Genomic DNA, 20,646 nt, shown 5'->3' on the forward strand with positions numbered 1-20,646 from the left:
CATTCATTCTGTCAGAATTTTTACTAAAGAAAAGGTAATCCAATCTCACGTTGTAAATTCTTATTTTCCCGCTTCAAGGTTTCAAGATGGTCTAAGGATTCCTCATAAGCATTCTTGATCTTGAACAGCTCTGTGCTGAGAGAGCGGGACTCCTTTTGGGAAGCTTCAAGTTCAGCATGTGTTTCTTCATATTTCTGTTTCCATTCTGCTAAGACCTAAAAGAAAGAAATTAGTGGAGAAAGTTTAGGGAGAGAAGCCATCCATAGCAACAACTATCAAACAAAGTTGATGTGATCCAGTATTGAAATAATTGCCCAGGGGAAGAGTTAGAAGCTACAAATGTCTCCTCCTACTTCCTAAAACAACTCATGGATCAGGAGCCCCTGATACCAGCTTTCATATGTTTGGAATATGCACAATGGAGATTTCAGGCTATCTTCAAATCAAATGGGCATAGATTACCTTATCAAAGTTCCTTTGTTTTTTGTCCAGGGCTGCACAAGCTGCATTTGTTCTCTCCACATCAATCATAAGATCCTCCACTTCATTCTGGAGTCGTTGCTTGGTCTTTTCCAGTGAAGCACATTTGGCATTTACAGCCTCAACGTGTTCCTCAGCATCCTGTAGACGCTGGGCTAACTTCTTCCTATAAAATTCAATAGTAACAATAGAAATATAGATGGATATCAGTAAAGGCCCTCCCGTTGATCGTCGATTTGCTCGAGCGGGCCCAGTAACGTCCCCATTGGAGACTTTGTTGTTACTGTGTTTGGCATATCGAATACTCTCGGTAGCTTACCAGGCTCTCCGAGAGGGGCGGAGGAATCGAACTCGGGTTGGCCATGTTGGCTGCTTGTAAGGCGAACGCCCTACCGCTATGCTATCGCATCAGTAGAATTTATTATTTTAAAGTGGACTTAAGAAAGTGATTTCATAGATTTCTTAATATTTTTTTTTGCTATTTAAGCTTCTTTGTTGATTGTTCTATATTAGCTCAGTCTCAGCTGACTACCAACCATATACTGAAAAGAACCCAACTTCAATATTGCTATGCCTTATTGTCTTGAAAGAAAAAAAGATAGAAAAAGAGAAAGAAAGGATTATATGTATTTATAGATTATACATACTTATTCAAGTAATTATATCCAAGATGGGTTGGAGCGATAGCACAGCGGTAGGGCATTTGCCTTGCACGCAGCCAACATGGCCGACCCGAGTTCGATTCCTCCGCCCCTCTCGGAGAGCCCGGCAAGCTACCGAGAGTATTCGATATGCCAGACACAGTAACAACAAAGTCTCCAATGGAGACGTTACTGGGCCCACTCGAGCAAATCGATGATCAACGGGAGGGGCCATTCTTCTTCTTCTTCTTCTTCTTCTTCATATCCAAGATAAATTATGCATACTTATCCAAGACAACTGTGGTTGAAATATCTGATTTATTTCTCTTTTACAAATATTAGTTTTATCAGATATTTTGTCTGGTACCCACTGAATTTTGATATCTATATGATAAAATCTGTTAACTCACTAATCTTGTATGCTATAATACCTGTTAAATACTCAAATGCTATATAACTTGCAATAAAATAAATTGTACTTGATTTTTGACTCATTTTTCCTAGATTTTTATAATCCTTTAATAAATAATGTGATTGCCTAAGACAGTATAGATTATTCTTTGAGAGATTCACCACTCAAAGTCTCTTCTAACATATTTATCAACACATTGTTATCCTTACCATATCGTGTTACATTATTCACAGAATAAATTACTTGATCTTTCTTCCTTTACTGTCTGTTAAAATACTGGGTCCCTTCCTATACTGATTTTCTTTCTTACAGTTAAGATTTGAACTTTTGATCACATTATTTCTTTAAAAAATTTTTTTTAAATTAAATCACCATGTTTTAACAGTTACGAAGTTGTTCATGATTTGGTTTCAGTCACACAATGTTCCAACAACCATCCCTTCACCAGTGTACATTTCTCACCACTGATTTTGTAGATTTCTTAATACTCAATATACTGATATCCCCAGTTTCTTTCTTAATACAGAATTCTGTTTACTTTTTAGTCTTTAACAATGTCTTTTGTTCCCCTAAGAAAGCCTCTTTTACCCCTAAAAAGAAAAAAAAAACTGACTTTAAATTAAACCTGATTATTTGTCTATTATGTCTATAACATAGGGCCAGTATTTTTCTTAGCATCTAAGAGGGAAAAAAGGGATGCAGAAGAGTATAACCTAGCTGAACTCTTCAATCAGAATGATATGTTCTCCTTTGTAAAAGTAATCATCCAGCTTACTCTTATTTACATGATTTCTCTTTTAACCTGTTAGCTTAATTTCTTTCCCTTGATACCTGGGGTTATTTGTTATTCTTGCTTAGGTTATGTTCCTACATGCCTTTTTCCTTAGTCTTTTATTGTTTGGGAAGGAATAGATACTTATTCGTCCATATATGCTCTTTGAAAGAGCATTTTTATTATGCCTAAAACATACTTGGCCTCCTCCAGCTCCTCTGTGCGCTGGATGGCATCCGTCTCATACTTGGTCCTCCACTGGGCAACCTCACTGTTGGCCTTGGACATTGCCCTCTGCAGCTCAGCCTTGGCTTCCTGCTCCTCCTCATATTGTTCCCGAAGCAGGTCACAGTCATGGCGGGAGGACTGCAGGGCATGGGCCAGGGCACTTTTGGCCTGATAGCAAAGAAATTAGCAATTTAGTTTTATATCTTTTTTAAAGTGTTATCTTTAAAATCCCTGGATATCTGTACAGGCAAGTACCCCCCCCCCCCAAAAAAAAAAAAAAGATAGTAACCTGGGGGAGGAGAGACGCAAAATAACAGCAAACAATGATCCAAAGGGATTACCTTTATCTCCTCTTCAAGCTGTCTTTTCAGTTCCTCTATTTGTTGTGTAAATGCTTGTTTTCCCCTTGAAAGCTGAGAAACTAAGGAGTCCTTTTCATCAAGCTGGCGTGAATATTCACCTATAAAAATGAAAATCCTGAACTCAACCCCACTTTGAATTAAAGTGAAATTCGCTTTAAAAATTTAAAAAGCAGAAGAACTTTGTTAATGAAAAAAGCAAAGGGAGGCAGGAAGGAAAACAAATCAGTGGTCACTAATGTGTCCATGTTACAGGTGTCTCCCAGGTAAGTAATTTGTCATTTTAAACAACTCAATTCAGAAATTTTCAGAAAACTGAGCACCAATGTAGAAATTTTCATTTAAATGGGTGACCTACCTGATTCTGTCTGCAGACGCCCTCTCTGGGCTGTCAGGTCATTGATCAACCTCTGCTGCTCCTCTTCCTTGGTCTTAAGTTCACTCACTTGGTCTTCTAGGGTGCGGCACATCTTCTCAAGGTTTCCCTGTATTCAAAATGTAATAGAGGGCTGGAGTAATAGCATAGCGGGTAGGGTGTTTGCCTTGCATGCGGCTGACCTGGAGTGCATGAGCTAGATAGGAGTAATCCCTGTACATCAACAGGTGTGACCCAAAAAGGATAAAAAAACGTGTGATAGAAGATGTCTAAAGCAAGGGTTTGTAACATAAACATTATAATGACCCATGTTTCCCATAGGAGCACAGTCATTTATTTCGAGACTAAACTATTTTTATAAGCTACTGAACTCATAGAGAGTAACAGAAAAAGTAATAAGACACCGTAAACAGGCTTCCTTTAATTTTCTTTGTGAATTTAAGTGTGTACTCAACATTTGTTTAGAAATCAATGAATTTTTTTTGCATAAGTTAAAAACAAACATCTCATCCCTCATATTTTGTATTAAAACAAATCCTCAAAAAATAAAAATAAATTAAATCCTCAAAGTATTAGAGCTTAAGTTTTGTTGGATATGGCTGTTCTCAAAAATACCTAAATATTTTGCCCTTCTCTTTTTCCTAACAGTCTCCTGATTTATAATACATAGCTTCATCTTGACAGTTACTAATGATTCTTTAAAGGGTTACTCATACTTGCATAAAATAGTACAGAGAAATAGTATAGTATATAGAAGTCTCTTAGGACTTAAAGCATGATGGGTACCTTGGCTTTGGAGACGGTCTCCATGTTGCTAGCAAGATCGTCGATTTCCATCTTCATTTCGCTCTTCTCCTTCTCCAGCTTCTGCTTGACCCTCTGCAGGTTGTCTATCTGCTCCCCGAGCTCGGCCACACTGTCTGCGTGCTTCTTCCTCAGGGTGGCTGCTGTGGCTTCATGCTGCAGGGTGGCCTCCTCCAGGTCTCTGCGCATTTTCTGGAACTCAGCCTCCCGCTTCTTGTTCATCTCAATCTGGGCTGATGTGGCCCCTCCAGCCTCTTCCAGTCGCTCGCTGATCTCCTCCAGTTCCCGGGAGAGGTCAGAGCGCTGCTTCTCTGCTTTGGCCCTGGAAGCCCTCTCTGCCTCGATTTCCTCCTCCAGCTCCTCAATGCGGGCCTAAAAATGTCAGTTCAAAGTTAATGTGAATTGGAAGCTGAAGACAGGGCAACAGGTTAAGCGCTTGTCTCCCGGCTCCCTGGAACTGGGGTTCGATCCTTGGAACCCCAAATGGTTCTCTGAGTCCCACAGAAAGTGATTCCTGAGCACAGATCCAGGAGTAAGCCCTGAATATAGTTCTGCATAGTCCCCAAATGAAACAAAAGTTAATGTGAATTTATAGAAATTCTGATTGCTGTAATGCTCAGAAAAGATAATGAATCTAGTGTACCTGTAACTCCTTGATTTTCTTTTGCAGCTGCATCCCAAGGGCCTGCTCGTCTTCAATCTTGCTTTGCAGATTGCTCATTTCAAACTCTTTCCTGTTAGAAAGAATTGTAAATAAGTCACAGAAATATGAATAGCAATTTTCCTGTGAAATTTTGACCCTTGGTACTTACTTTTTAAGCTTTTCATCAAGCTGCTGTTTGTCGTTTTCTACATCCATTGTGGATTCTTGGGCCAGTTTAAGGTCACCTTCTAGTTTCCTCTTTGCTCTTTCAAGGTCCATTCGAATTTTCTTTTCTTGTTCCAATGATCCTTCAAGCTATGTCATGAAAATAGCTTCTGTTATGTTAATACCTTTTTCCCTTATTTAATTTGTGCACATTTAATTCACATCTAATATTTCAGAATTGCTTTGATTCTCTTCACTTTTAGTTTTGTTAGAAAATTATTCTTTTTTTCCCCTGTGGATTAGACAGACTTGTCTCATCTTGTCTTTCTTGTGCATTCTTATGATATAATTGAATGCTTATATCATTTATCTAGATATTAGATAAATATCTAATTCAAGGATGTATCATTGAAAGGTGAAGTGCATATAACTTACATATATTTACATTAAATAATTCCACAGTAGGGTCCAGAGAGACAGCTCAGAGATCAAAGCACATGCCTTGCTGTAGCCATGCCTGGCTCAGTCTATAGCACCACACCTTGCACCTGGTGTTTCACCAGGAGTGATTCCTGAGTACAGAGCCAGGAGTAAATCCTGAGGACTTTCAGGTATGGCATTCGTTTATTGTAGACCAAAATACTCTAAATAGTTTATTGTAGACCAAAATACTCTACAATAAACTATTAAGATTACATTGTACCTTTTCATCTCTCTACTAAAACCCCTGTAATCTATGCCTAGCCATTATGAGATGGACACCCAACAGTTTTAAACCATGACCTCTTTCATTACTCATACATGTACAGTGAATTCTCTACAAGATATCTATCAAGTATGAAGTTAAGTCAGTATTCTACATTTCTTACTTGAAATGCCCTTTTGCCTGTAAGGTAAAGGTAAAGGTAAAGGCCCTCCCGTTGATCGTCGATTTGCTCGAGCGGGCCCAGTAACGTCTCCATTGGAGACTTTGTTGTTACTGTGTCTGGCATATCGAATACTCTCGGTAGCTTGCCGGGCTCTCCGAGAGGGGTGGAGGAATCGAACTCGGGTCGGCCATGTTGGCCGCGTGTAAGGCGAACACCCTACCGCTGTGCTATCACTCCAGCCCTTTTGCCTGTAAGTGACAACTAATGGAACATTGTTACTTCTTTGTACATATTAGGTTCCCTGCTTAAAGCATCCTTCCTCTTCTCTGTCTTCCCGTTGATTTTCACCTTACCAGCCCAACTGAAAAGTTTATCTTGGCAAACTGACTAGCCTTCCTTTCCCCTAATTCTGTTTATATATTGTGTATGTCATAACTATTGTGGGATTATTTGTTAATTTATTTTTACTTCTGGGCATTCATGTTTGTCCCTGTAGCATGGATGATAAATGATTTCCTATATGCCTTCATTGGAAGCAGTTGAAAAGCATTCAATTATATCATAAGAATGCATAGTCATTTTGCTTACTATACTACAAAGTAAAATATTATTTATGTGATATTAGACTTACGTCATCCACTTGCTGCTCCAGCTTGATTTTAGCTTTGGTCAGGGTGTTGACTTTGTCCTCTTCTGCCTGCAGGTCATCCAGGGTCTGCTGGTGGGCCTCTTGGAGGGCCTTCTTCTCCTTGGTCAGCTTTGCAATAGTCTCATCCAGACCAGCCATCTCTTCTGTAAGGTTTTTCACCTTAATAAAAAAGAAATTATCTTTTCTATAAAAGATCATATTGGATAGAACTTATGTGTTGTTTTATTGTAGCATATTTCTACCTTATTTTCTGTGGCATGTTTCTCTTTTTCCACTTTGGCCAATGTCAGCTCAAGGTCATCTATGTCTTTCTTCAGTTCTGAACATTCATCCTCCAGTTTCCTCTTCTTGGCCGTCAGTTCAGCATTGATCTCTTCCTCATCCTCAGCTCTCTCTGTCACCTCTTTGATTTTGGCCTCTAGCTGGATTTTGGTTTTGATCAGCTGGTCACATCTTTCCTCTGCATCAGCCAAGGAATCAGCTTCCTAGGCAGAGACAATAAGTCACTTTTAAATTTTAGTTCTCTGGTGATTTTTTAGATTAAATATATATTGAAATAAAACAACTAATATAGGCATATGAATCTTAAAATCTTAGGTTATTTTTGTTGGTTTTCTGTTATTTAGAAAATATTAAGGGTTACTTTTTTGTCACTAAATATTTTCCCTCACTTTGTTTAACACTGTGGTTTACAAAGCTGTTCTTGGTGATTTGTTGAAGGCATTCATATTCCAATACCACTATCACCTTTCCTTCACCATTGGCCACTATAATTTTTAAAAGAGGACTCAAAGTGTAAGATCACTATACTGTTATACTTGTCAATGGTGGAATTCAGGATACACACCTTCAAATATGGAACAATGACTATTAGAAATCGTAATCTGAAAATTTTAAGAGTTAGGAAATGTATGAAGTACTTTTCCTAGTCTCCCCCTTTTCATTATTCTCTGAAACAAGACGTTTGACTTTCGCATTAAAAGTAACTTCCCTGTTTCAGAAGAGATTAATACATTTTGTTTTTCACCAGAGACTTAGAATTTGGGACTACTAAAAGATGTGAAAGAAAATATTCTAAAAAAAATCCTTTATCTTTTTATTACTTGAATACTTATAAAAGCTCCAACAAACATGTGAAAATTCAGGAAAATATTTGTTCTTTCTTCTTGTTAATATGTATTTGACATTTTAATTTTCAGCGACATCCAGGAACCCTAATAGGCAAGAAAACTATTTTAGAAGAGTATTTACTGAAAAACAATTTAAAGGGAAGATGTGTCCTACAGTGACAGAGTAGTTGGGAACTGACAGGAGAATCTTTAAAAAATTGGGGGAATTGAACATATTAAATAAAAATCTGAGAGAAATAGTAATTGTGTTTATCATGAAAAGAAATAGGATTTCAAATATAATCTCTGTATTCATCTTATCTGGAAATATGACAGTTGGTCAAAGTCCTTGAAACTTCAAAAAATACTTAGTAATGTATAAATGAAAAAATAGTGTTGGTATATCCTGTTTTTAAGTTGACTACATTCCAACTTGGAGTGAGTAACCCTTTTGTTTTATAAGATTTCCATTTCTTTTTCCCTTTCCTTCTCTCTCTCTCTGCATATTCTCTGTCACTGTCACCGTCACTGCCCTCCCGTTGTTCATCAATTTGCTCGAGCAGGTCCAGTAACATTGTGAGACTTCTTACTGTGTTTGGCATATTGAATACATCATAGGTAGCTTGCCAGGCTTTGTCGTGCAGGCAAAATATTCTTGGTAGCTTACTGGGCTCTCCGAGAAGGGTGGAGGAATCGAACTAGGGTCGGCTGTGTTGGCCTCATGCAAGGCAAATGCCCTACCTGCTGTGCTATGGCTCCAGCCCCGCATAGTTCCTAAATAAAACATTTTGCTTTAAAAATAATGTTGAAAGAAGTCCTATAATACTGAAAGTAGGTAAGTATGCTAGGATTGAGCTCAGATACCTACTACAATTATTCCTTGATTATTGAAGGTATGATAAAGTTCTCCCAGTTTGGAAAACACTTCTAAGTAAATTACAGGGAAAGTCACAGTTCTAGCATAGGTATTTACAATGTCTATCTCTTGCGTGAAATCTATACTCCTAGTGGATTCAAGGTAGATTCCTTCCTGAATTCAAAGAACTAGAATGTAAACCTCATTGATTCTGCTGTTGAATTCAGTGATAGCAACAGATATTCTCATGTCAATAATGAGGTTACAAAAATAAATTACAGAGTTAACACTGATCAAATATTTCTTCTCAAACCTATTGATAGCCACTTGGACTTCAGAGCAATAACACCAACCATATTTCTTATTGCTTGCACATTGATATAATTACAAAAGTAATGTTCTTATACATACAATGATGTGATTTTTTCATTTAATTCATCGATTGCCTCGAGCAGGCCCCAGTAACGTCTCCTTTGTCCTAGCCCTGAGATTTTAAAAAAGGTGCCATATTCAAGGCTCTTTCAGAGTTAGGAGAATGAGACCCTTTTCATTTAATAAAGTTTTTAAAGATTACAACTAAGAGGAAAGTGGTCGGGGGTTATAGATATAGACAAAGCTTGTAACAAAGCTGGAGAGATAGCTCAAGGGTTTCCTGCATGTGAGTTTTGATCCCCTCACCCTGAGTTCCACCTAGAGCAATCCCCAAAATACGGACATAGGAGCAGCTCTCGAGAATCACTTGGTGTGCTCCCAAACAAAATAAATTGTAATATTTGTTTTATGTTGATATATTTATAACACAATATTTCCATATGTAGTATTGATAATTTCTCACTGACTACTTTTATTTGCATCCTGGCCATGTTATGCTAGGAAAAATATAGAAGAAAGGAAAAAGTGCAGTGATGTTTGTTGCTCTTATCAACAGCATGAACTTATCACAACAATTTTAAATAGTGTTGTGTATAAATAATGTTATAATTTTATACATAAATTGTGGATTAAGGAAATTAAGAATTAACCCCTTATCAAAAAGGAACATGGCACTTTGCTAGTTGATGACAATAAATGACTTCTGACACTCACAGATTGCACTTGGAGTTGCAGGTCATTTTTTTCTTGCATAAGAGCAACCATTTTTTCTTCTAGTTCTTTTCTTTTGGCTTCAGCCTTTGCAAGGTTTTCTTTGGCTTTTTCAAATTCTTCCTTCATGTTGGCCATTTCCTTTTCTGTCTCTGCACTCTTAAGGAGAGGCTTGATTTTGAAATATAATTTCATCCAGGGCCAGTGCTTCACATTCATGAAAGCACGAACATTGTACTGGATGCAGAAAATAGACTCTCTGTGATAGGAGCAGAAATAGTCAAACTCAGGTATTATTCGGGTGATAAAATGAAACATAATTAAAATTCCCAGGCAGATGGAGTTTATTTATACCTTCTCTCCACCATCTTTTGGTACTCGACTCTTGCCAAGTACCCTCTGCACATGGCCTGGGTTCGGGTGATCAGTTGGGCTAACTTTTCATCTCGCATCTCCTCTAGAAGCCCCAGAAGACCAGCTTTGAAAAAGACCTGTGTGTGGACAGAGTTGATGTTTGGAAACCTTGCATAAACTTTGAAGCACGGGGATCTTGTCAGGTAGATTTCAGGGATTATTACCTTTGTGTGTCCAAATTTATACTGGGTGTGGTCAATGTCGATGGACCCAAGGAGCTTCTCAGAAGCCTTCTTGCTGTCAATGAATTGTCCCTCAGGTATTGCACTTGCATTTAATACCTTGTATCTGTGTAAGTCAAACAAATAGAAATACCATGTGATCATAACTTTTTCTGTATATTTAAATAGTGTGAAACTTTTAGGCATGCCAATATGTAATCTGTTAGAATTGTTTCTTTTCTATTTTAGTAGAAGGTATCAAGTATTCTTCCATTGAAAAATCAAAGTAAAAAATAAGAATTTCTTAATGTGATTCACTGCAAGAAAGTCATACCTCTGCTTGAAATCTGCATAAAGGATTCTGCTTGGGAATCCTTTCCTACATATGCGAATGCCTTCCAGCACACCATTGCACCTTAGCTGGTGAAGCACAAGTTCGTGTTCCATGGCCCCTTAAAGGAAGAGTTTACATACTTTATTTCAAAATCTAAATCAAAGGCCTGGAGCTTGTAAGGACATCAAAAGCATCTTACCAGGAGTTTTGGTTTCATTGGGGATGAGACACCGTACAAAGTGGGGATGAGTGCTCCTCAGATTTGTCATCAGTTTGTTCAGATTTTCCTGTTGTGGTTCAACCATATGAATATTTGGTTTAAAATTGATATTTTAAACACGTGCATTATCATTTATATTCTCTATTCCATAATATGTGACATTAGCTTAACTCTAATGAATTGAATTAGCAAAGAGTTATTTCTTTGGAATGAGGAACTTTCACATTTCCAACAAACCCTTCTATACCTTACTTATATGCAATATAAAATTATTAGATATTAAAGTAAGCATTGAATTTCCCAGTATATGCTGAAAATGTAGTATGACATATTAAACATATAGAATTACCTCAAAAAACTAGAAATTGAGCTTCTATACAACACAGCACTATTGCTCCTGGAAATATAACCTAGAGGCTGAAAAACCCAATGCTGAACAGCCACCTGCACTTCTTTGTTCACTGTTGCACTAGTCACAATAGTAAGAATCCAGAAACAATCCAAGTGCCCAATAACAGATGACTGGAAAAATAAACTATGGTACATCTGCACAGTGGAACACTATGCTACCACTAGGAAAATAATTTATGAAATTTGTTTATGCATGGATGAATATGGAGAGTATCATGCTCAGGGAAAAGAGTCAGAGGGAGAGGAAAAGATGTAGTATGATCATACTCATTCATGGGATATAAAAAAAATCCTACAAGAACACCCAAAGACAGTAGAAATGAGGTCCAGGAAGATTGGTTCTAAAATGGAAGCCAGTCATAAGTTATGGGAGAGTACAGTTTGAATAGAGAAGATAATTTATGACAATGTTAGTTGGAAATGATCACTCTGGACAAGAACTGAGTCCTGAAAGGAGGTAAATTTATATATAATAACCTTTCAGTAACAGTATTGAAAACCATATTTTCTAAAAGGAGAAGGTAAAAACTATCTGCCATAGAAGTAGGCTAGGGGTGAGTTGGTGGGAGCAAAACTGAGGATATTGGTGGTAGGAGATATACACTAGTGAAGGGATGGCTTTGGAACATTGTATGACTGAAACCCAATCTTGAACAACTTTGTAACTGTGCATGTCACAGTAATTCTATTTTTAGAAAACGTGGAGTTTTTACTCCTACTCATTTTTCTTCTATTTGGGCCACACTGGTGATGGTCAGGGTTTCATGCTGGTTATGTGCTCAGGGATTACTCCTGGAGGAACCTGGAGATCTATATGAGATGTCAAGGACCAAATCCAGGTTGATGGCATGCAAGGCAAATGCCCTGCCCTCTGTATTATCTCTCTGACTCCTATTCATATACTTTTGCCTAAGGGTTACTAAAACAAATCAATGTGTTATTCCAGACTTCCCATTTTATTCTTTATTTGACTCTGTTTTTTCCATTTCTCTGTTATTTTTCTTTTTTGTCATAGTTACAGAATTATGATATCCTGCTGGTTCAAGAATCAAGAATATTGCTTTATCCTGTACTAATGAAAACCTCTTAATGTTATATGATATCATTCTCAGATCCCAAAAACTGAATTTTGCCCTTTGGTATTGACTTTTGTAATTCACTCTCATACGTCTTGTGTCTTTTATATACTGAAGAGTCTCTTCAAATTAACCCAAATCTAGGACTCATTGTTACCATTTCTAACTGGCCGATATCCCTGAGTTATACCTGCAAGATTATGCACCCTTTCCACACAGTAAATAAAAGTTAATATCCTGGAGTCTAATTAAAAAGAGAAAAAAGAAGTTTTTACCCTGAAAAGAGCAGACACAGTCTGGAAAGAAGAACCCTTCTTCTTAGCTCCTTTTTTCCCACCACCGCCACCAGACTCTAAGGAAAGAGAAAAGACACAGGTATGACAGTAAGACTTTCTTCATGTGTTTTTATACACAACACAAAAACTGTATTCCAACAAACTCTACCTGCTTCAGCAGCTGCTGCTGCCCCAGAGAAAAGGTAAGCCAAAGTTTTCATTGGAGACTTCTGGTACAGCCCAAGCACAGTCTCATTCAGGGGGTCCTTGTTCTTGTCCAGCCAGCCAGCAATGTTGTAGTCCACTGTGCCAGCATAGTGCACCAGGGAGAAGTGGGCCTCGGCCTTGCCTTTGGCAGGCTTGGGCTTCTGGAAGTTGTTGGACTTGCCCAGGTGCTGCTCATACAGCTTGTTCTTGAAGGAGGTGTCTGTGGCCTTGGGGAACATGCACTCCTCTTCCAGGATGGAGAAGATGCCCATTGGCTGGAAGCAGGGAAAGTAACAGATGCTATTTAAAATTTTCCTGTTTGTCAAAATAATATATAATATTACTGTTCTATCTGAGTAAATTCATCTAATATCAATAGTCAATGAAAATTATTTCTTCAGTCATTATATTAACACATATTTATCTAACACAGATATTAGCACATAGAGTACCTATCTAGATCTAGGTGTTATGACTCAGATATGATGAAAGATAAAATTAATAAAGGGTGTGCTCTTGTGGAATCAATGGAGGTGTGCTCTTGTGGAATAAATGAAGGTGTGTGCTTGTGGCATTAATAAAGGTGTGCTCTTGTGGAATTTGTGTCTGAATGTGTGTGGGTGTGTGTGTAACTGTCTAGCTGTGTGATCTGTGATCAAAAAAGAAAAAAGAGAAAGAAACAAAGAAGTGAAGGGAGGGAGAATAAAGGGAGGGATAGGGGAGGAAGGGAAAAACAACCTTCTCAATGAGCTCAATGCAGGCAGCCAGGTCCATGCCAAAGTCAATGAACTCCCACTCGATGCCTTCCTTCTTGTACTCCTCCTGCTCCAGCACGAACATGTGGTGGTTGAAAAACTGTTGCAGTTTCTCATTGGTGAAGTTGATGCACAGCTGCTCCAGGCTGTTGAACTAAATAGATAACACAAAATAATCACTATCTTATAATAAAAACTTTGAAAAGAACTTTGCTTCTATTCCACACAATTTCAAATTTTTATATGGTTAATAATATATTGATACCTTACAAGAACAAGAATAATTTAAAAATAATGAAAGAAGATTTTCTTGGGTATTAAATTAAATGCCTTCATCCTGCCGGCAGGAGATTCCCTTTTACTCTTATAGTTTTTGCCACTTCCAGTGAAGAAGCATCACCAAACTTAGAAGTAATAAGAATAAACATGCTCTGGATAATGCTTTGATATGCAGTAAAACAATTAATTCATTTTTACAATATTTATCTTTGTGGCTAGAAGTTACTTAGTGATTTATCTATGATTGTTACATCTGAACAATTGAGGTCTGTGTGTTGCCATTATCAATAGAAAAAATTAATAGCTAATATTTATTAAACATTTTACACATTATAGATGAGTTTCTATTTATTTTTAATTTTGTTTCTTTTCTCTTTATCTGGACATGTCAGGACAGTAGAAATCATAAAATATGTTTTGACTATCTTCCCAGTGTCATCTTTGCTGTCAGTGTTGTTCTCGTCACCTTTCTTATCATGAGTGTGTGTGTTGGGGGGAGGTGACTAGGTGCTTTGGAATTGTTCTTTGGGATTTAAATTTCTAAGTTTTTATGTGGAAAAAATACCCAAAGTAAGTTTGTGTAGTCTAGATGTTTTACTTATAGTTCCTAGTTGAATTAGCTTAATAATGAATTATACGCTATTCTTATTATCCAAATTTAGTTAGCTAGGAATTTTAGACAGAGGAGGAGTTTAGTCTTGGTGTGTCTCATCCCACATTTTATGCCTTTTCACAAACTTTTTCTTTATCTATGTTTCTGTTTAGTTTGCAGGGCTATTTTCATAGACTTTTACAATATCTATGGCATCATACTTTCAAATGTTTCTTCTGCAAAGTCTTTGCTAACTTACATCAAAGATCTCAAAGCCTGCGATGTCCAGGACTCCAATGAAGTACTGCCTGGGCTGCTTGGTGTCCAGCTGCTGGTTGATGCGGGTGACCATCCACAGGAACATCTTCTCATACATGGCTTTGGCCAGAGCACCCACAGAGTTGTACACCTTCAAGGACAGGATGATTTTTGATGGTCATGTATGTGTATTGGCATTAAAAGTCTGAGATGTGTGTGGTCATTGAGGTGCTGCACTTACCTGCTGCACAGTCTGGCCTTTGGTGACATACTCGTTGCCGACCTTGACCCTGGGGTAGCAGAGAGCTTTGAGCAGGTCAGCAGAGTTCAGACTCTGGAGATAGGCTGCTTTGTCAGCAACTGAAATGACATACATAATTTATATATTCACAATGACCTGCTTGGGCCACATAATTTATAAGGCAGAGTAATAACATCTAAAAACTCTACATCTGATTGGGTAATTTGTACATGTCTGTAAGAAGCTCTGCCATAGTGGAGAGTTAATCTTGGGCTGGAATCCCCCTGCATTTTATCTAATTCAGTTTGGGTGTGCTTTTATCTGGTACCTTCAGTGCCATCTGGCTCAGCCTGCTCCTCACGCTGCTTCTGCTTGAATTTCATGTTTCCATAGTGCATCACAGCCCCTGTGAGCTTATAGATGGATACTCTCTCATCAGATGTAAATCCCAGGATGTCAATGGCACTCTATTTGGAGTGATAAGAGACAAAATTTAAAATGTAACACATTAGCTCTTGAGGAGAATTTATATTATACCCTTAACCACACTTATTGTGAGTTGTTAATGTCGTTATGATATTTAAAAGAGTTTTTTAAAAAAGGCCCATTATTACTTACATCTGTGGCCATCAACTCTTCTTGGTCATCAATGCTGGGGACTGTAATCTCTCCTTGACTGACAAAGGCATAGTCATAAGGGTTGGTGGTGATCAGAAGCATTTCTGAAAACAGAATTCAGGATGCATGTTTTATATTAAATTAATTTAGTAAAATATTTAAAGCTTATAGCTTATAAGTGTAGGCTCATTTTTTAAAAAAATAGAGGCTATATCCAGAAGAGCTTGGGGAGCCCAGTTCCAGAACCAGAAATGTTTGGCCTGGCCTGGTGTTGCAGGCCTATTGGATTAGCACTAGGGCCTGGTGATGCAGTGCTGTTTAACCCAAGTGGACTTGGAATTCAACAGGGCCTCATTCAGTGGTTTTCTGGGGACTCCAGGTCTACTCTGTCAGTGCTAGGGGCTGGGCGTGTGGTGCTAGGGATCAACTCAGAACCCTGAATATGCTAGACATGTACTCCATCACTTAAATTATTCCCCCATCCTTAAACTGTGTCTTACCAATTAGATCTGGCTTCTTGTTGGACATTATCTGATAAAAGATATGATAGCTTCTTTCTGCCTTCAGCTGGAAAGTAACTCTAGACTTCTCCAGAAGATCTACAATGGAAAACGTACACTGAATTTGGTTGGCAGGAGTTTCTGAGGTGATTTTGGAATTGGAGGTCATTACTAAATCTCATTGAATCCTTGAGATTTTGACTCATTGTTCCAATGAAGTACCACAAATGTCTCTACAAACACAATTGATTTTGATCATTATTACCTTTAAAGGTAACCAATTGCCCCTGGTCCAGTACATATTCATTTTTTGAAAGAGAAGATCATTAGCATTTAAATATAATTACTTTTTATTAACCTCTCCACAAAGATCTCTTCTCTATTTAAAAGAGAGTGGTACTAAGAACAACTTTTATCAAAGCTAAAAAAATCACATATAGTCATTTTCCCAAATGATAATCTTATAAAATTTTAAAAATTCATTCTAAGACACTAAAATGTTTCATAAAGACACAATGGAAATTCCTATAGAACCATATCATGATTGAAGTCAACAAACTCCACTATGGACCATGGGTAAAACTAACACGTTTCATGGAAATACTTGGTAATAGATTGGTGTTTTATTGACTTTAGGATCAGCTGAAGTTGAAAAATTTTCCTTTAAACTATAATTCTTCATTTATAGATTCTATTTATGGGTCCTATAACTCACATGTTTCAATATCAGCAGATGCCAGTTTTCCTGTGGTACCAAAGTGGATTCGGATGAATTTACCCTTGCAAATAAAAAAAATCATGTTATACACAAAAATTGGAGCGCATAAGAAAGATAAGATTGAAATCCTAACCCAGTATGCTTTCTCTGACATGTGTGGACAAAGCCCTTGTGTTACCAAAAACACTTACAAAGCGAGAGGAGTTGTCATTCCTCACAGTCTTGGCATTGCCAAAGGCCTCCAACAGAGGGTTGGCACTGATGATTTGATCTTCCAGAGTCCCCTGCAAAGACAAGATCAATCATCACATCTGGGCTCCAGACTGCTCAAGAACTCTGATAGACATAATTCTGAATTGTGCCTCCAGACTCACCTGCATTTTGCCAGAAGGAGCCTCTTCCTTCTTCTTATCCCCAGTGACTGCAATTGTTGCAAAGTACTGGATGACACGCTTGGTGTTCACAGTCTTCCCTGCACCAGATTCTCCACTGCACGGTAATGAAAAAATATATGTGTTAAATTAAGTTACATCATAAATGAAACCACTTCTACTATCAGCACTTTTCACCTTATGCATTTATCTTTATTGATCTCTGCAGGACTTCCTAGATCTTTCTTTTTATCCTGCCGATAGCTCACATATCTCTGCTGCTTTGCACTGGCAAGAAGTACTCATTCATTGTTCATATAATATGTATATCTTGGCTGTCTAAAATATTCCAGAGTGTCTCCTAGGTGCTGAGGTCTGGCGCGGAGGGCTTCAATAAAGTCCCTACTCAAAAACCATGATAAATTCATCAGAGAAGAATAGTCTTTGGAAAAACAATTGACTTCTTTAGCTCTCTGAGACAAAAGACATACCCCAAATTCCTTTAAAGAAATGGACAGACACATCAAATTAAACTTAAAAAGATCCCCAAATGGCTCTATTGCCAGAAGACACAATATACGTCCCATTGCTCGGTCAGGGTTTTTACCACACCAGGAGGAGATGTTTTGTATCACTTAACTCCAGAATAGTTCTGTGTAACTTTAAACATTTTTTATAGTTCTGTGTAATTTTAAAATTACAATGAGAATTTCTATTTACATTTTAATTGTCATTTTCTTAGTGAGAATAAAATTCCTCAGAATAGCAATACGTACGTGATTAAGATAGACTGATTTTCCCGATCTAGAAGAAAAACAATAGATAATCAGCTTCTGAAAGAGTTATACAAACAAAACTTTCTGTAAGAAAACTGAAACCCAAGCACGAAAGTTTATAAGTCTACAACTGTACCTTACGGTGTTTCACTAATAAAAAAAAAGGACAAAAAAAGAAAACTGACAGGATATTTTATTTATTTATTTTATATCAGCCACATTGGATATGCCACCAAGATGACATGAAGTGCTTGAGATCAAACTCAAGAATTTTTATATATGCTAGGCATGTGCTATGGCACTTATAGTATCTCCCAAGTCCCCAAGTGTCATTTAAAATTGTATTTTAAAATACGTTCTTGTAAAAGTATATGTGGTACAGTGTATTTTTTAAAGCTGGAGAAGAGAAAAAACAATTTTGTCTTGTTTTAAATTCTTTAAAGATACTACAGAAGGCATGTTCTTCAAATTTAAATTAAACAACAATATTTTCTAAACAGCAATTTGTCTATGTATCTAAATAAATATTAGATACTTGTATTATATACTATATCTAGATATAATTTTCACATTATGATTTTGAGATACAAGAATAATATGACTAAAATGTATGATATGCTAAAGACTTGAAATATAGTAAAATAACAGGTCAAATGGTGCTAATAAAGCTATAATTGTTTTTTTTTTAATGTGTGTGTGGGTGGCTTCTCTTAACAATCATGTGCCATGAAAAAGCAGTAGAGCATCAGGAGTCATTTCAAAAGAAAACCTTACTTTTGAATAGAGTTTGGCTGTGAGGATTTGGCTTTTAAATAAATCAAATGGTCTGGAGAAGAAACAATTCTTTGTTCCATGTCTACAAACAGCAACCTTAACTCTAATCAATCAACCTTCTCAAAAGTGCCAATGGACCAAAGGATTTGGATGTATTCAACAAGAATAAAATCCTTTAAGAGAGCTTGGGAAGAATATTCATTGAAGATAGTCCCCAGTATCATCTTTATCAAATAAATAAAATAATTCTAGATGGTATCTTATAACTTAAAAAGAAAAGTCATTCCTAAGGGTATCCAATCAACAAAAAGACTTAGGCATTTAAAAGGACTGAACCTCCCTTTCATTTTTATCCACACATGTGGATTCAGTTGTTATTTAATCTTTACCTTGCTAGTTAAATGTGTTTTTAAATCATGTGCTTTTGTGTAGGAGACTAAATAATATTAGGGATGGAACAAACATGGTTTGGTAGAAAAGTGGGTTTTAGTTTCAGCTTTATCAATTTGTATTTCTCTGTGATTTAGTCACCTCTTCCAAACAACCAAAGTATAAGATTAAATTATTTCTTGAAGTCTTTTCAGCTTTGTTGTAAATAGAAAAAAAAATATTTGCATGTAAACAGTTGAACTGTTGAACTACTCACCAGTCAGCATGAACTGATAGGCGTTGTCAGAGATGGAGAAGATGTGGGGCGGGGCCTCCTGACGCTTTTTGCCTCTGTAGGCAGCCACCACCTCTGCATTATACACTGGCAACCACTTATAGGGGTTGACGGTGACACAGAACAAGCCTGAGTAGGTCTACACCGCAAAGAAGGAGAAAATAATATAATTGTTTCATGGGGCTTTAAAGGTCTGCTTTCCAACAATATTAACTACCCCAGGAGAAGGCCATGACAATAAACTCACGTAGATCATCCAGGCTGCATAACGCTCTTTGAGGTTGTACAGCACAGCGGGTTCATGCAAGTGAGTCATCATGGCCATGTCCTCAATCTTGTCATATTTCGGAGGGTTCATGGGATAGACTTGGTCATCTTTCACTGTCACCGTCTGTCAAGTCAAATAAAAGAGGCCATGCCAAAAGATAAGTGTCAGCTAACCTAACACAAAACAAGGCACAATTTCACTTCAGATGTTTTACTCACAGTTCCACCTTCAGTCTTGACTGTCACTTTCCCAGATTCTCTGCTCTGCACGGTAGCTTTCACAAAGGACTCCTTAGCGTCCACCACAAAGACTGATGATTTGGCATCAAAGGGCTTGTTCTGGGCCTCAATGCGCTCCTTTTCAGACTTCCGGAGGTAAGGAGCGGCCTCCCCAAAAACAGCCATCTCCGCGTCGGAACTCATGGCTGCAGGTTATTGATGGCAGCCTGGTCAAAGGTCTTGCTGAAAGAAGAGATATAATAGAAAATCAGAAATTCAAGGACCGGAGAGGTAGTGACGTTGGTAGGATGCTTGCCTTGCACATGAGCACCTGGGTTTGATCCCCGACACCACATATGTTCCCTATGCCTTGCCAGGAGTGATCTCTGAGCACCACTGGATGTGGCTCAAAAACTTTAAAATAAATTAAATAAAATGAAGGGATTCAGAAATTTGGTCATCATATTTAATAAACCAAAATGCTCTTTATTCCCTGACCAGTCAAGCACTTAGCATTGTGTTGAATATGACCACTTCCCTGGCTTGGCTGGGAGTGAAATGTCAGTCTCTCTTTCAGTGCCATTGCTGACAGATACTTAATCATGAACTTGGAAAGAGAATGTTGTCTCTGGCTCAACTACTGTGTAATATTGTAGCTGCTCTTTCATTGTTTTTTTTTTTCAGTTATTTTATATATCATTGACTTGCATAAAGTAAAAAGGTAAGCAATCAGGGTTTCTCCAAATTTTCACATGCAATTTTCGTCTTCAAACTAAATTATAAATACCTTGCAGGCAGAGACCTCTTTTCCCTCTGAAACATCCTTTACACTTTTGTGGGAGAGGGGGGCACACCTAGTAGTGCTCGGGGATCACTCCTGCCATACTCAGGAAACCATACACAGTGCCAGGGACTGAATATGCACCTTAACAATCTGTACCATCTAGAGATGGTAACTAATTCTTATTAATTAACTAATTAATAAGGAATTCTTAGGATTCATGATGGATAAAGGGAGGGGTTCAAAGATAGTTTGTGAATTAATCAGTTATAAAAATGTTGCTAAAATT

General features: G+C 37.5%; 1 protein-coding gene across 1 annotated transcript in view; it reads right to left on the reverse strand.

The window, feature by feature from the left end:
- LOC130027254 (myosin-1) overlaps positions 1-20,646 on the reverse strand; it is a 67,973-nt gene that overhangs the window by 3,591 nt on the left and 43,736 nt on the right. The window contains exons 1-30 of the mRNA XM_056117926.1: positions 19,577-19,819; positions 19,338-19,481; positions 19,073-19,229; positions 17,653-17,680; positions 16,880-16,994; positions 16,697-16,789; positions 16,503-16,566; positions 15,788-15,886; positions 15,288-15,391; positions 14,998-15,136; positions 14,670-14,788; positions 14,430-14,579; positions 13,283-13,453; positions 12,502-12,819; positions 12,338-12,412; positions 10,555-10,642; positions 10,356-10,473; positions 10,025-10,148; positions 9,801-9,937; positions 9,450-9,705; positions 6,641-6,883; positions 6,381-6,557; positions 4,885-5,030; positions 4,716-4,806; positions 4,055-4,444; positions 3,251-3,377; positions 2,875-2,993; positions 2,505-2,701; positions 463-646; positions 50-215 (exon numbers count right to left, since the gene is read on the reverse strand). Coding sequence (XP_055973901.1) covers positions 50-215; positions 463-646; positions 2,505-2,701; positions 2,875-2,993; positions 3,251-3,377; positions 4,055-4,444; positions 4,716-4,806; positions 4,885-5,030; positions 6,381-6,557; positions 6,641-6,883; positions 9,450-9,705; positions 9,801-9,937; positions 10,025-10,148; positions 10,356-10,473; positions 10,555-10,642; positions 12,338-12,412; positions 12,502-12,819; positions 13,283-13,453; positions 14,430-14,579; positions 14,670-14,788; positions 14,998-15,136; positions 15,288-15,391; positions 15,788-15,886; positions 16,503-16,566; positions 16,697-16,789; positions 16,880-16,994; positions 17,653-17,680; positions 19,073-19,229; positions 19,338-19,481; positions 19,577-19,780 — 4,543 coding nt within the window. The 5' untranslated portion in view covers positions 19,781-19,819. Of the gene's footprint in view, positions 1-49; positions 216-462; positions 647-2,504; positions 2,702-2,874; positions 2,994-3,250; positions 3,378-4,054; positions 4,445-4,715; positions 4,807-4,884; positions 5,031-6,380; positions 6,558-6,640; positions 6,884-9,449; positions 9,706-9,800; positions 9,938-10,024; positions 10,149-10,355; positions 10,474-10,554; positions 10,643-12,337; positions 12,413-12,501; positions 12,820-13,282; positions 13,454-14,429; positions 14,580-14,669; positions 14,789-14,997; positions 15,137-15,287; positions 15,392-15,787; positions 15,887-16,502; positions 16,567-16,696; positions 16,790-16,879; positions 16,995-17,652; positions 17,681-19,072; positions 19,230-19,337; positions 19,482-19,576 lie in introns of the transcript that reaches the window.

Source organism: Sorex fumeus, unplaced genomic scaffold (genome assembly GCF_029834395.1).
Source record: "Sorex fumeus unplaced genomic scaffold, SorFum_2.1 ptg000036l, whole genome shotgun sequence".
Classification (NCBI taxonomy): Eukaryota; Metazoa; Chordata; class Mammalia; order Eulipotyphla; family Soricidae; genus Sorex; species Sorex fumeus.